The sequence below is a fragment of the Megascapheus bottae genome, chromosome 16 (genome assembly GCF_031878675.1).
Source record: "Megascapheus bottae isolate mThoBot1 chromosome 16, mThoBot2.hap1, whole genome shotgun sequence".
Lineage (NCBI taxonomy): Eukaryota > Metazoa > Chordata > Mammalia > Rodentia > Geomyidae > Megascapheus > Megascapheus bottae.
The window spans coordinates 7,628,239-7,644,276 of record NC_143524.1 but is presented as its reverse complement, the minus strand read 5'-3'; the positions used below and the strand labels follow the sequence as shown (position 1 = coordinate 7,644,276).

Here is a 16,038-nt window from a genome sequence, read left to right as displayed (position 1 = left end):
TGTCCTTGTCCTGCCACTGGCACTCCACGACTTGATGTAAAGCAGCTATAGGACTCTGCATTAACCCCTCCACACGCATCTGTCACCAACCTCTTAATTTCCTGTTTGTTGGCTGACTCTCCTACAACCAGCTCTGTATCAACGTATCAACTCCAGTCCATAAGACCGCCTTTTTGATCTTGGCTGGTGAGCAACGTTTACCACCTGGAATCAAGGAACCACCACGGATTCACAGCTCCTGATCAGCAGGCCCAGGCTGAGCTTCCTGATGGCCAGCCACCTCCTTTGTATGCATGTGCTCCCTCCTCCCGAGCCCACTGCCTCCATCCCCCAGCTCAAGATCTCTAGTACAGACAGACATAGGAGGCTAAGGCTTACTGTTTTCTTTTTTTAATGAAACTATATCACTGCTTACAAAAACCTGAACAAGCCCCTCTTGCCCGCCCGCTTCACAGTTCCCTTGGCTCAGCCTGTGTCACGGGAACTGAAACAAAGGGAGTATGGAACAGCTGTCACCACCAGGGGAGGCTCTGGACTCCAACCCTGAGCCTTTCCAAGGTGACAGCTCCCCCAGGTCATGTTGGTCCCCAAAGAGCCTGGAGGCTGCATGGATGAGGATGTTCTATGCCCCATGGCTCTCAGAACCAGACCAGAGTGAAATGGTATGAATGTTCCCACCCCCCACCCGCCCTCCCCAAAAAGGTGCCCCCCACCCCCTTTCCCCCTAACTCTAACCCACTGCTGAGATGAGGCCCCAGCTACTGTAAGAAGGCACAGGGCCTACAGGCTGTAGAACTTGAGGCTTCTGTCCATGCCGGTTGAAGCAATGAACTTGGCGTGGTGTCCAAAGGCCACACCAGTGGTCAGGCCACTGTGCTCTGGGGAGAGAGACAAGAGGCAGGTGTCAAGAAGGCTTTTCCCTGTCCTCCTTCAGGGCTGGCGGTAGGGAGCGCTTTGTGTCACCCTGCTAGTACTCAGCACACTACATGGTACTGCTAGTTTATGCAGTCCCTGCTGACTAAACCCACAAGGACAGGATCCTGCTCACCAATCCCCTCCAGTGCGCCAGCACCTGCACAAAGCAGGCACCCCACTTTTCACTAGTGGGATGAATGACTATAGGAATGTCAGTCCCCCTTCTTGCCTAAGTTTTCTGGGTGAAATTCAATTCAGCTGGAAACGCTGTTGTTCACTTTACTGGTATATGTTTAGTTCTAACTTCTTGTTTGTAACTAGAGAGGACCGTTAGCTTGATGGTGCTCACAAGCCTCCAAACCCAAGGCAACTGGGCCCTAAAACACTGGGCCAAGGGCGACTGAGGGTAAGCAACCCTCTCTCTGTAGGGTCAATTCCTTCTAGATTTCAGATGACATGTAGAACCCACCAGCTCCCCACTAAAAGCCTGTCTAGTTCCCTTCCCCACCCCACCCTCCCCGACCCCTGCTGGTCCCCTCCAGCTGCCACTCTTCCCAAGTAGCTCCCAATCAAAACTAGTATGGAGCTGAAGCCATGGGAAACATAATTAGGCTGTGACTCCTCTGGAACACAGACACAATGAGCACGGCTTGGAAAATATGGGGAGTGAAGAAAACACCTAGAATCTTGCCTGCATTCTGGTAATAAATCTCATCACTAGAGCCAGGAGTTTGGCCTAGTGGTAGAGTGCTTGCCTAGCGTGCACGAAGACCCGGTTCAATTCCTCGGTTCTATACACACATAGAAAAAACCTGGAAATGGTGCTGTAGCTCAAGCAGTAGAGTGCTAGCCTTGAGAAAGCCCAAGGACAGTGCCCAGGCCCTGAGTTTAAGCCCCAAGTTTGGCAAAAAAAAAAAAAAAATAATCACTAAGACAACAGAAGCTAGCCTTTTTATTCAGCATCTAAATGGCATGCTACCATGCATGCAATCTCCACACTATCAGCTGGCACCCTCGGCTAACTAGTGCCAAGAGCCCCACTTCGAGTTCTCAGAGGGCAAGCCACACACCTGGGCTCTACCCAGAAGTAGGAAATCTATTTAGGTACTGCAGTTAAGTAAACACTGTACTGACCTTGGAGCAGAACATTTGCCTTACGCACACAAAGCCCCAAATTCCACCCCAGCTACAAGAAGAGAGAAAAAGCAGCAGCCTGGACAAATCCAGGCCAAGCCCCAGGCTTCCCACAACCTTAGGAACCCAAGACCAGCCCTACCTGTAAAGTGAAGAATCTCTGTCCACTGTTTGCAGATGTAGATCTGGACATCTGTGCCCCCAAGGGCCAGGTAGGTACCGCTCTGGTCAAAGATCAGAGACTTCACCTGCCAGAACCAGAAAGAGGTTTAGCCCACAGGGAACAGGAAGTATGGATAGCTGGGGACACATAGAAGGAGCAGAGTTAGTTCAGTGAGCAATCAAAAAACAGAGAAGTGAGCAAGTGTTGGGGGAGGAGTGTACCTCAAAGTTGTTGTCCAGCTGCAACGTTTTGAAGTTCTTAAGCTTGCGCAAGTCCCAAAGCTTGACAGAGGAGTCATCCGCTGCTGTGGCCAGGTAGTAGCCATTCTCTGAGAAGGCGATGCTGGTGATGGGACCTGAGTGGCCAGGGAAGTTGGCCACATTGGTGCGCTCCTATAGGTGTGGTTTGAGTGGTAAGTAGGTCACTTCAGAAGAAGCAAACTCCTACTTCTAACACCTGTGTCACTTAGGGATGGCGTGGGCACACTCCACACATGCCACACACAACCACCCTTCGGAACACCAGAGAGCCCAGTGCCATAATCAACCAGACAATGGCCCTAACCCCAAGCTTCCAATTAAAGTGTGTCTGTGTCTCACCTTTAAGTCCCAGATCTTGATCTGAGAATCCATGGTTCCTGTTCCAAAAATGAGTCCATCAGGGTGGAACTGCGCACAGGTGAGGGCTGTGAAGAAGGGAGATGGCTTGTAATCAACATCCGCCAAGAGAGACTAACAGCAGCCGAGGCTGCCCCTTGTTGTCTCCTGCTATGCCTGCAGCACCAGGCCAGCACCGTGGTAAATATGTTCCTCAGAACAAATGACAAAAGCAAAATGACCAAGCAAAAGCACCCAGCAACTTACAGCAGCCAGAGGCCTCATCCGTCACCTTGGTGAGCACACGCCCTGTCTGGATGTCAGAGAAGGCCCAGTACTAAGAAAGAGAGACAAAGAAGACAGTGAGAAATGGGTCCCTAGAGTCCAGTGCCCTTCAGAGAGCCCATGGTACAGCAAACCCCAGCAAAGCTAGCTCTTCCTGCAGAAAGGAAACTATGTCCCAGGACCCAGGAAACTGGCTGTGGCTGAGAAGAGGCCCCCCCTCTTCCAAGCAGTTCAAGTTCAGGGAGCTGCCAGGAACAGCACCTGATCATCAGAGGAGCTCAGAAGATAGTCGCCAGTGGCATGGAGACTGAGGCCTGTCACTGCGCTCTCATGGGCCCGAACAACCTGTACACATGAGGTGTTTGGGACCGACCAAATCCGGATAGTGGCATCTGGTGAGGCAGAAAATACCAGTTCCTGAAAGAAAAGCCAAGAGGCAAAACATTAGAGGACAAGAAGAAAAATAGAGTAAACAGTCTTTAACGTAAGCTAATTTTCAAATAAAAACAAAATAGTCTTTCACATGGGAACAGGGATGGCCAAAATTATCAGCTGCTTCTCTTTTCAGCCCTGCCCACCCAGGAACTACCAAGCCAAACAACGCCTAACAGAGCTAATCTAAAATGGTACTTAAATGGTCAGACAACATCAAGCCTATGGTGACTTTGTGACCCGGTAGCAAAGAGGGTAACTACCGCTGACAGGTATTTCCCAACAGATTTGGAGAACCAGAGAAATGTGAATGGTAAAATTGAAGTAATGAATTCTTAATTTAGTTTGCTATAGGGAGCAGGCTTGAACAGTGCTGGGTCTGAGAAAGGCTATCGGTCATGTTTCAATTGGTTCCTGGATTTCAGGCACCAATTAATTTTCAAAAAGACCCAGTGTAGAACAGGGAGAACTTAACAGCATTTACCATTATTTTGGTAAAATATTTTGCTTAGGACTTTGTCACAAGATATAAATAACTATCATTCTTTTATTAACAATTTGACAAAAAGCAAGACTACTAACACCAAGTAAACAGATAAAGTGCTTTTAGTTGGAATCAAGTGTTAGTTTAGTAAAAATATGCTTTGTTAGCCAGGCGCCACCTATGGCTCATGCCTATAATCCTAGCTACTCAGGAGGCTGACATCTGAGGATCACAGTTCAAAGCCAGCCTGGGCACGAAAGTCCCTGAGACTGTTATCTCCAATTAACCATCAGAAAACTGGAAGTGGTGCTGTAGCTCAAGTGATAGAGCACTAGCTTGAGCAGAAGAGCTTTTGGACAGCCCCCAAGCCCCAAGTTCAAGCCCCATGACCAACCAAAACATAAATAAATAAATAAATAAATCTTACTCTTTAATCTCCTACTAACCAAGGTCAAGAGAAAAGCATGGTTGCCACAACCTCTGCAGTCCTGGACCAAACAACCCTATAAGTAAAACTCAAGTTCCATGGAGACATTTAATCTGGCCTAATGAGCTCCCCTTATCCTGAAAGGTTATCCAGAGGTTCACATCCTTTTGAAGCTAACTACCCCGGAGGAAGCATGACTCTATCTTCCTCAGACACACATCAGCTGTCTTCTACAGTTTATATTAATGTTTCAATAAAGACACCGTATCAAATAGCATTTTGCCTTTGCTGCTGGCCTCCGGACTGTTGTCTAGGCCTTCACGGAGCGCAATCTCTGCTCTGAAGGCCCATAAATGCCCACTCCTAATCAGAGCTTCCTCTGCTCTTCTTCACCAAGAAGACTGACCAGAAGCCTCTGAGACAGGGCTCGAGAAAGATAAGCACAGATGACCAAGAGAACTCACCTGAGAAGGGTGAAACACCACACTGGTAACTTTCTTGGTGTGGCCCTTGAGGGTAGCCAGGATTTGTTCAGAACTCTTATCAAAGACAACAACATTTTTATCTGCACCTCCTAGAGAAGACCCAAGAGACTGTCAGTACACTGACCCTTTTGCAGAAGAACGTCCTTCTGTCCTCAGGCCCACGAATGGACCAGGCCCACAGACTCACCAGTGAGGATCTTGTTGGTATCGGAGGGACAGAGATCCAGGGCAAGGATCCCAGGAATACTGGCACTGTGCAGCCCCTTTGCAGAGAGAACAGCATAAAACCCAGTCATGGCCAAATGGAGGCAGGCCAAAAGCCACACAACTCCCCCACTTCCACCCCAATCATCTTGCCAGCCAGGCAAACAGGAGTGACTTTTATTCCTTATCTATTTAGTTTGGCTTTCTGCCTGGAAGCAGCAACTTGCTCATTGTACTACTGGGAAATGCAGCAGCTAAGAGCTAAGCAGGCAAAGCCTGGCAACTCAGTAGCCAAAATGAGGTACAAGGCCAGAGCCCTGGACAGCTTTTCATTCACTGCTCCCCATGCTACCTTAGCCTCACCAGACTGCTGGGAGCTTATCTCCAAGTTGGGGGGGGAGGGGCCCAGCCACTCACCACATGTGATGCCACCTGCCGGTATTTGCTAAGCTCTTCTGGCTTCACCAGCTCCTCAGGCACCGTCTTCCCTCTCTAAGAAAATGCAATGCCCCCCCGCCAAAGAAAAGCAGCAATGAGTGCCAGACTCCATGACTCTCTTTCCTTCCCAAGAAGCCCAGCAGCCCATGTCAGGTGAACCGTCGCATGGCTCAGGGAAAGACTCACCTTCTTACGCTCTGTGGTCAGCACAGTGGCCTTGTCTTGCAGCTGTGAGAGAGAAGTAAAGAGGCACAATGTGAGACACATGATTGTGCCAGTGCACTGGATGCCAGGCACATCTGGATTTTCACACACACAGAGTTCTATGCTTATATGATAGGTGAGTGTTTAGGGCTTGTTCCACAGTGGTGGAACTGGAACCTCAATGAAAAGAAGTCACCTGCCTTGGGGCCGGGAGTTTGGCCTAGTGGTTAAAGTGCTTGCCTAGCATGCACGAAGACCCAGGTTCAATTCCTTGGTACCACATACATAGAAAAAAGCCAGAAGTGGTGGTGAGGCTCAAGTGGTAGAGCTCTAGCTTTGAGAAAGTCCAAGGACAGTGCTCAGGCCCTGAGCTCAAGCCCAGGACTGGCAAAAAAAAAAAAAGAAGTCACCTCCCAGGCCACAGAGATAATAAATGGTACAGGGAAGACATCCCCCTGCTCTGTGGAACTCTCAGGTTTGTGCCACATAAGTGAGAACTTGGAATGTGGACACCTGAGCAGCTCAGAAAAACTTTATCAAGCCCCATGAGGGAGGGCTCTGGACATGAATCAGGAGCCCAGCACTACCTCTTCTAGGCTATATCTTTGAATCTCAGTCTCAAAGTGCTTCAGCCATAAAGATGAAGATTCCTATCCTGTCTAACAGGGAAAAAATGTGAAACAATGCAGTTTAATATCTGCAAAGAACTCCCACTGGAGCAAGATGTAAGCACTGCATTTATCAATAATTTAAATCTTTTCTCCAGGCCTGTGAAGAAGGTGCCACTGCTCACAGGTTAGAAACTAGAGGAATGAACCACAGAAAGGTTGGCTAGGTGAGCAATGGGCATAAAGCTTATGAGTAGCCACACCAAAATACATGCCTGGGCAACTCGGTTCCAGAGTCCATGCTCTGCTGTACTCCATGCTCCTCCCCACACGTGGGTTTTATTATTGGCAATGGACCCAAGGTAAAAAGCACTCGTATTACGTGCGAGCATGACTTACCTTCTGGATAATCTCGGGGGTCATTCCCACCAGCTCACCCAGGTCCATGGGCTCACCTGCGCCCTGCCGAGAGAAAAGTGGGTGAGAAACACAAATGCTGGAGATGAGGGAGGTGCTCTCCTGCTCTGCACAACGACAGCTTGTGCAGAAATGGCTGCTGGCAGGTGGAAGAATACTCACCACAACACTGGGCTGTGAGCTCGGCACAGCTTGCGGCACTATGAGACCAGCTTGTGGTTTCAGGGTAGCCAGAGCTGCAAAAAAAGAAATGTTAGAAAGGGGCTGTTACATAGCAGAGCCCATCCAGAGTGGGGACACCTGGGGATAAGCCCCACCTTCTCGGGCAGCGGTGACCTCCTTGGTGAGACGGGCAATGACACGGCAGGCAGCATCGTGCTGGTAGAGAGCATGGGACAGCTCCTGGCGCGTCGTCTGCAGCTGCTGGCGCAGGGTGAAGCTGTGCAGCATGACGGCATCCTGGGAAGGGAAAGGTCACTAGGAGGGAGGAAGGGTTCAGGCCCTGAGGAGGAGATGCTACCTTCTGTGCTGAAACCCACAGGAGCTGTTCAGAGAACCAAGCAACATCCAGGGACCCTGGATGCAATGGCAGACAAACACCCGGAGCTAAGCACACAGACATAAGTGGGAGCCACCTCCCACCTTCTCCGATTTCCCAGCAAATAGTAGTTATGTGTCACCTCTCTGAGAGTAACATAACTGCTGCCTCCATTAGTCATTTGTGCCATGTTAGGACTAAACCAGATAGTCCCTCAAGACTCACTCACTCACTCACTCATTCACTCACTTATTTAGTGCCAGTATTTCGGCTTAAACTCAGGGCCTGAGCATTGTCCCTTTTTTTGTTCTGGCACTCTACCACTGGTGCCACAGCTCCATTTCTGGCTTTTTGGTGGTAAACTGGAGAGAAGAATCTCATGGACTTTTCTGTTTAGGCTGATTTCAAATCTAATCCTCGGTCTCAGCCTCCTGAGTAGCTAGGATTACGGATATGAGCTACTAGTTTCTGGCTTCATCCATCCATATTTTAGATATCTATATACCAGGTATTCCTCTTAGCCATAATTAAAAAAAAGTCCTTAATGTTGGCCAGTTGCTGGTGGCTCACGCCCGTAATCCTAGCTACTCAGGAGGCTGAGATCTGAGGACTGAGGTTCAAAGCCAGCCCAGGCACTAAAGTCCCTGAGACTCTTATCTATAATTAACCACCAGAAAACTAGAAGTGGCACTATGGCTCAAGTGGTAGAGCACTAGTCTTGAGCTGAAGAGCTCAGGGACAGCACCCAGGCCCAGAATTCAAGCCCCACAACCAACAAAAAGAAAAAAGTCCCTGACGTGAAAAACTCCTATTTTAATTTTATTCTTTCTCCCTATAAAACCTAGAGACACATGTAATCTATGTTTTGTAGTCAGGCAGGAAAATCAGGACTAAGAGACTGAGCAGCGTGCCCAGTCACATAGTTAATAAGCAACAAAGCAAAGCTTGGAGCCCAGACCTGCAGGATTCCAATAACCAGACCCCTCCTGTTTCGCTATCCTGCTCCTCAAACAAGAAAACAAAGCTGGTAAGAAAACTAGGGTGTTAGTGGCTCATGCCTGTAATCCTAGCAACTCAGGAGGGACGATCTGAGGATCATGGTTCCAAGCCAGTCTGGGAAAGAAAGTCTGAGAGAGTCTTATCTCCAATTAAACTAACCACCAGAAGACCATAAGTGGAGCTATGGCTCAAGGTGGTAGAACACACTAGCTTTGAACACATAAGCTCAGGGACAGCATCCAGGCCCTGAGTTCAAGCCCTAGGACCAACACAAACAAAAATAAAAAATAAATAAGAGTGCAATCAAATGGTAGAGCACTTGCCTAGCATTAGCGAGGCGCTCGGTTTGGTCCCCAGAAGAAGAAATGGAGGAAGGAAGGAGAGTGAGGGACAGAAGGAAACAATGCTCCATTCTTCTAGCCCACGGGTGGTAGTCCAGTGATGCACTCTACTAGAGTGAGGGAGACAGAGTCTCTTCCAGGAACTCACCCACTCATCCTGCAAGGCTTTCAAAATGGCTGGGATGCTGGTAGCCGAGGGAGGTTTGGGCCGGATTGGGTGAGCAACTGCCAAATGAGGGAAAACAGGTATGAAGAACCATATGATCCAGTCTCACCCACCTCCCAATGCCTTTCCCTTTAGCCAATGGAATCCACTATCAGCCATCCTCCTAAGCTGAGCTATGGTGGCTCGGAACTGTGGACCTCAGTAGGCACCTTTGATGTCAATGAGCTGCTCCTCCGAGAGAGGCTGGTTGTTGATAGGATCGGTGCCATTCTCTGCAATGTACTTCTCAATGAGCCGCCGCTCATACACGTGATTAGAGACAGGGGACACGCATGGATGCTCTGGCACTTCATTGGAAACTGCAGAGGAAAGCAGGTAGTGAACTTGGGGAAAAAAGGAATCTTGGGCTCAGGGGCTTCTTCATTTGGTTCCCAAATGCTTTCTAGCTACATAACTGGTTTCTCCGTTAGCCTCCTGACAGCAAGAGAATCAACAAATGAATACGAACACAACTGTGTGCCAGGTACCTCGATGGCAGTCAATTAGCCCTGACCATTTTTTGAACAAAGATACCTAGGAACATTGAAGAGATATAGAGGCAGAGACATTGCTCAAATTGCAGCCATCCATCTCAGTCTAAAGCTCTGGATGAATCATCAGAAATTTCAAAGCAATGTGACAAGCACTATATTAAATATTTTCAGTGTTTTCTAGGTACAGAGCATGGCTATAAGCACTTCAGACTAGATCATGAGCCCTTGAGGGCAGGGATTACAGCTGGTCTCTGACCTCCATTATAATGCAGATGACAGTACAGATACCTAGAAAGTACTTGGTAAACATTTAGATGGTAAAGGAATGAGTGCTTGAGTACTGGGGTTCAAAAAAAATGATACCCAGAGTATGCAGCTTCGGCATGTTGTGTACACTGAACTAATAAAGAGACTGGAAGGCCTTACAAGCCAGGATCAAAACCAAAGTCTCTGGCACTTTTTTGGTCCTCCTGTCCTTGGAATTTTCTCTCAAATTCCCATAACCAGAAAAGATGAGCTAACCTTGGCAGGGGACTGGAGGCCTTCATACTCAGAACTGTACCTACTGTTTTGAAGGCTGCTTGAAAACAACTTTTACTACTTGTGAGGCTTTTTATCAGCACAAGACAGTTTTTATTTCCATCTAATTCTCTTCACCCTGTCATAACCTGTGTGTCACTAGTGTGTCACTCTTTTAGAGCCCCAAGCTTTTTTCTTTTTGTACTTCTCTATAAACTCCCCCTCTTGAAGACTCCTATTTTGAAGGATTCTGGTGCCCACCCATGTAATGAAATATGGTCTTCCTCCTATTAATCTGCCACTGTCAGTTCGTCTTACAGGCTCAATCATGGAATCAAGACAAGTTTTCCCTCCCCTCAAAAGTTGGTGCTGGGCAAATGAAACCGTGGAAGTGAAAATAGTTGGTAAGCTATAGTTTCTTCGGGGTGACAGCCCCTTTTCTGTTTGTTTCCTTTCCTTCTTTGGATTAAAGGAAAAAGAGCAGAGAAAGTGATGGGACATCTAGTGTCCTGGTGATGAAACACGAAGAACGGAAAAGACGTGTATACCAAAATAAAAGACAATAAGCAAGTGAGGGGGGAAAAATGGATTTAGGGCCATGGGTTTATACCATGGGTTAAGGGGTTTCTTGTGAAGATAAAGACGGGATCACGGTCTTGGAAGCGCGTGAAAAATTAATAAGGGATTAATAAATGAGCGTTGTTTGTGTCTGACACCGAAATCCCAGCCTCTATCGGCTAAAAACTCAATTGTGTGCGCTTTCCAAACTGCACAAAACTCGAGATACTCGAGGCAGGCTCCTCCCCGGACAAGCAGGCACCGGGGGCCAATCCTTTCCATTTCTGAGGCCCCGAGGCTGGGAGTCACATCTGGAGGTCGGGTGCCCGGGTCATGACCAGGTCCTCGGGCTTCCCACCCAGGGGCCGCTTCCCCGGAGCGGGCTTCCCTCTGGGCCGAGCCCGTTCCCCGCTGTAACGCCGAGGGGGTGGGACTCGAATGACCCCACGCCGCGACCCTTCCTTCCCAGGAGGCCTGCAGACCGCGCGAATGCATCCCGCTACGAGGACCGGTGACCCTCGGGGGCTGACAGGCCGGAGCGCGGCCCGCTGGACGCCCGTTCCCGCCTCCGCCCCGACCCCCGGCTCTCAACGGCCGCACCGCCCTCGGGGTCCGCTCTCGGGCCTCCCGCGACCCGACGCGGCCAACACTCACTGGAGCAGATCAGCGACATGGCGCCGCCTCAGCGCTCCGAGTCGCCTCACACGGGGCTCCCGGACCAGCTCCTGAGCTTCCACGGGCCACTTCCGGTTCCCCGCAGCTTCCGGGACGCGCGAGCACCGACCCGGCGGCCCAGCGAGGCTCGCGTAGCGCTTCACGTGGGAATGGGGCCGGTGGCGCGCCTCAGCCTTCAACACCTAACGGAAACTGCCCTTTCCCAGAATGCAACTCGGCAGGAAGAGGCGCGCCACGGAACGCTCGGCTATTTCCGGATCGACTCGGATGGGTTCCGGAAGGCAGGAGGCGGGAAGGCGATCTGAAACTACATTTCCCAAGATGCAGTGGGAACTTAAAGGTGTAGCTGTTTGGCGGCGCCTTTTTGTGCCGTGTGTGTGTGTGTGTGTGTGTGTGTGTGTGTGTGTGTGTGTGTGTGTGTGTGTGTGTGTGTGTGTGTGTGTGTGTGTGTGTGTGTCAGAGCCGGCGCTGTCCTGAGCTTTTTAAAATATTTTAAATTGTTATTATTAAAGTGATGAACAGAAGGTCAGAAGGTTTACAGTTACATAAGTCAGGTAAAGAGTACATTTCTTTTTGGACAATATCTCCCCCTTCTGAGCTTTTTTTTGCTCATAGTTAGCAAATCACTTGAACCACAGCTTCGCTTCCAACTTTTTGGTGGTTAGTTGGAGATAAAAATCTCATGACTTTCCTGCCCAGGCTGACCTCTCACCCTGAGATCTAGCATTACAGATAAGAGCTACCAACACCTGACTTGGCAATGCTTGTTTTGAGACTGTACTGCTTGCTGTACCTTGCATGGCCCTGAGGCAAGCATTTCTAGGCCCTCTTTTGAGGGACACTGCTAGATCTTCCCGCAAAGAAAGCTCAGCTGAGCCCGTGACCATTGCTACGGTTCATGCCTATAATCCTAGCTACTTGTGAGGCTGAACCTGAATAGTAAAGTCCATGAGATGCTTGTTTTCAATTAAACACACACACACACACACACACACACACACACACACACACACACACACACACTCATAGCTGGAAGTAAGCCGTGGCTCAAATGATAGAGAGCTAGGTTGGAACAAAAAAAAGCTGAGGTACAGCACCCAAGTCCTGAATTCAAGCTCTAGGATAAACACACACACACACACACACACACACACACACACACACACAATCTTTCCTGTACCAATCAAGAAACTTCGCACCTAACTAGTACCCTGATTGCACCCTCCCCCACTCACACACACACACACAACAGCCAGCATCTAATTATCAGGACAAATCTATTCACATTGTTCCCCAGACTTTTCATTCATTCATTTTGTTTGTTGTTGTTGCTTTTCTTTTTTTTTAACAGGTGCCTCCTCTGAGCCTTGTTCTGATAACTGGAGATATAAAGAGAAATATGACAAGTTCCTGTTGTCTTAGAGCTTACATTTTTGTGTTGGGGGGGGTCAAAAGATACAATCAATATATAAAAGGACAAACAGTTCCAGAAAGTAGTGCTATAAAGAGAAATCAGTGTAAGGTAGCTAGAAGCATGTACCAGTCCTGGCGTCTTGAGATCGGGTACTGATCTGTCTCTGAGCTTTTATGCCACATCTCCACTTTTTTTTCTTTCTTTCTTTTTTTTTTTTTTTTTTTGTGGGTCATGAGGCTTGAACTCTACCTGGGCACTGTTCCTGAGCTCTTCAGCTCAAGGCTACTAGCACCCTACCCTTGAGCCAAGCCCCATTTCCTAAAGGTTAATTGGAGATTAGAGTCTCAGATTCTTTTGTGCCCTGGCTGGCTTTGAACCTTGATCATCAAATCTCAGCCTCCTGAGTAGCTAGGATTACAGGAGTGAGCCACCACACCAGCTTCCATTTCTGTCTTTTTGGTGGTTATCAATTAGAGATAAAAGTCTCAATAGACTTTCTTCTCTAGTGTGGTTTGATCAGTGATCCTCTGAATTCAACACCTTGAGTAACTAGGATGACAGATAAGAGCTAAAGAAGTGACATTTTTTTTTTTTTTGCTGAGACCAGAGTCACTCCCAGGACAAATGAGGAAAAGGAGCAGAGGAAATCTTCCCCCAAGTCCTGTACCTTCTTGTCTCCCTTCAGCCTTCTCTAGTCTTACCTGGACCTTTCAATGCCTCAAACACACCCACTTAGGCAGGTAACAAAACTGTTTCCTGAAATGCTTTCTGTCTCCTTTGCCAAACATCCTCTACCAAGCCTTCCAGTGTAAAATTCAGTGTCGTTTTAAATGTCTCTTTCTCTAGAGCCCCTCTTGTGGCCTCTGGCTGGCTGGCTGGTGTGTGTGTGTGTGTGTGTGTGTGTGTGTGTGTGTGTGTGTGTGTGTTTGTGTGTGCGCGTGTGTGGTTGATTAGAGATAAAATTCTCTACATAGCCAGGCGCAGTGACTCATGCCTGTAATCCTAGGTACTCAGGAGGCTGAGATCTGAGGATTGAATTCAAAGCCAGCCCGGGCACTAAAAAGTTTGTAAGACTCCTATCTCCAATTAATAACCAGAAAAAAAATTCTCCACAGCACCGTGATTTTCCTCCAATCAATTTCAAACAACTATTGTCATTCAATTGTTTATAGAGAGCTATTTGCTATCCCAGTTTCCTGCTATACATAAATTATGTCTGGCTTATTCTTGCTCTTAGAGGCCAGGACTGTTACACCATGCCTGCCCTTGGATGACAGGAGAGGAAATAAATGACTCTTTTTTTTTTTTTTTTTTTTTTTTTTTTGCCAGTCTTGGGCTTGGGCTCAGGGCCTGAGCACTGTCCTTGGACTTTCTCAAGGCTAGAGCTCTACCACTTGAGCCTCAGCACCACTTCCAGCTTTTTTTTTTTTCTATGTATGTGGTACCGAGGAATCGAACCCGGGTATTCGTGCATGCTAAGCAAGCACTCTACCACTAGGCCAAACTCCCGGCCAGAAATAAATGACTTTTGTTTTTGTGTAGGTGGGATCTCAAATCCAAAGCGTGTAGACTACATTGAACTGGCAGTATACTCTGGGTTCATAGCCAGCATGGGCAGGAAAACCTATGAGAATATTTTCTCGAAGCACCAGGAAGTCAGAAGTGGAGCTGTGGTTCCAGAGGTACAGTAGCAGCCATGATCAGAAAAACTAATTAAGAGCAAAAGGCTTTAATTCAAAAAAAAAGAGCAAAAGGCTTTAATTCAAGCCCCAGTGAGGACATTTTTTTTTTAAGTTTGTGCTCTGTCTGGCCATGTGTGTCTTCTGCCATGTTGATGTAGTGCCCAACAGATACCAGTGCTACATTCTTGAACTTCTCAGAAACACAAACTAAATAAGCCTAGTCTTTATAATTATCCAGATTGTGGTATTCGTTTACAGCAACAGAAAACAGACTAAGAAACCTAGTAACTATTGGCTCTATGTGTCAAAGCAGATACTGCATGTGAGCAGCAGAGGTGTCCTGCTATTAGATAGGTTATGGCTCTGATGTAAGCAGAGCATATCCAAGGGGAGCATCTTGAAAGCCTTTCCGTTTCAAAGGCCAGCTCTTCAGGATCAGAAAGAATTTAGGGTACAGAAGAGAGAAAAATTATTATCTGTACCCTCTGAGGTTTTTGGTAATTGGATCAAATAACATAAATAGACAGTGGATTAATAGGAGAAAAATCTATTTTAATTACATTTTTCCAGTCTTCGGTCCCACAAAATAGGAAATGAAGAAGAGCCAGAGGAATGAAGATTTTCTAGTATCCTGAGCTAAAAGATAGGGGCTTTCTACTTCTGGGAAAGGTGATGACACGGTGTCAGCAAATGGTGGCTTGAAGCTTTGTTCTCTCGGGTAATAAAAGTCTGCCAGTGAACAGCAGCCATCAGAAGACTCATAGTCTGTGACAAAGCCTGTCTCTGTACCAACAAGTTCATCTTCTCTAGTACATGATTCCCAGGCAGGACCACTGAAACTCCCCATTAGAGATGTGTCCATCTCTAGGTAGATAAGATACTTGCAAAGAAAGCACCTGCAGGCACTTAGGGGATGGGGCTAGAGGGGTTAGAGACTGGAGGGCCTGGGGTCTGAGCTGGCTTCTAAAGCCTTCAGGGTCTCTATTTTTAGCATGTCAAAGTACAATGCTTTGGGGGTAATTGTTGTTTGTTGTTACTGGCTTTTTTTTTTTTCTCCCTGAGTCTCAAGGTTAACTGATTTTTGGAGTAAATAAGATTCTTAGGCAGTTATATGTACAAATGTTGATGCTTTTGCCCCACCTCCAACCTTACCCCACCCCCACTTCCCAGGTTAAGACTGCTGCTGCTCCAGCAGTGTGGGGACACATTGGTCCCAAACCCAGAAACATTTACATTTCCCAGAAAGATTCATTTTGTGCCACTGGTTTGAACACACCACAGAAATTAGGGCAGGATTGTGACTCTCAAGAGTTGTTACCTTGGGGCTGGGATTTTGGCCTAGTGGTAGAATACTTGCCTAGCATGCACAAAGACCAGGGTTCGATTCCTCTGTACCATATACATAGAAAAAAGCCAAAGTGGTGCTGAGGCTCAAGTGGTAGAGCACTAATTTTGAGAAAGTTTTGAGGACAGTGCTCAGGCCCTGAGCTCAAGCCCAGGACTGGCAAAAAAAAAAAAAAAAAAAAGTAACTGACACTGAGGGGTTAGATGAACCAATCCCTTCCTTTTAAGTCTATGAAAAACTTCTAGATGATCGTTATAACCTAAAAACCAGGAACCTGTGAAATGTCTGACATTGTTTCTACCACCTAGAAGTAAACTGAAATTTAAATCAGAAAGCGTATCCCAAGATAATGCCAAGTGGCTGCTGGAAAGCTGGGGAATGGAGATCCAGGATTCTACCAGACCCCATGCTGAAGAAAGCCTCTCTGGGCCGGAGTGTGGCCTCGCTGTAAGAGTGCGTGCCTAGCACTCACAGAG

The 16,038-nt window shown here is 47.7% G+C and overlaps 1 protein-coding gene across 1 annotated transcript; it reads right to left on the bottom strand.

The window, feature by feature from the left end:
• Positions 1–380: 380 nt before the first annotated feature.
• On the bottom strand, positions 381–11,313 carry Prpf19 (pre-mRNA processing factor 19). Its single transcript, XM_090347591.1, has 17 exons — positions 11,101–11,313; positions 9,046–9,195; positions 8,819–8,895; positions 7,110–7,251; positions 6,955–7,028; positions 6,775–6,837; positions 5,750–5,791; positions 5,543–5,617; positions 5,109–5,184; positions 4,901–5,010; positions 3,355–3,510; positions 3,076–3,145; positions 2,812–2,897; positions 2,434–2,604; positions 2,192–2,297; positions 736–878; positions 381–484 (listed from the first exon to the last, which is right to left on the bottom strand). The coding sequence occupies exons 1-16, from the start codon at positions 11,117–11,119 to the stop codon at positions 781–783; spliced, it is 1,515 nt and encodes a 504-aa protein (XP_090203717.1). The 5' UTR covers positions 11,120–11,313; the 3' UTR covers positions 381–484; positions 736–780.
• Positions 11,314–16,038: the final 4,725 nt, after the last annotated feature.

Bases quoted from the DNA above. Each gene is read 5' to 3' on its own strand.
- Prpf19 (XM_090347591.1), bottom strand. The intron at 6,838-6,954 runs GTGAGTATTCTT...TTCTCTCGGCAG, and splicing joins GCTCACAGCCCAGTGTTGTG to GGCGCAGGTGAGCCCATGGA. The intron at 2,605-2,811 runs GTGAGACACAGA...CCACACCTATAG, and splicing joins TCAAGATCTGGGACTTAAAG to GAGCGCACCAATGTGGCCAA.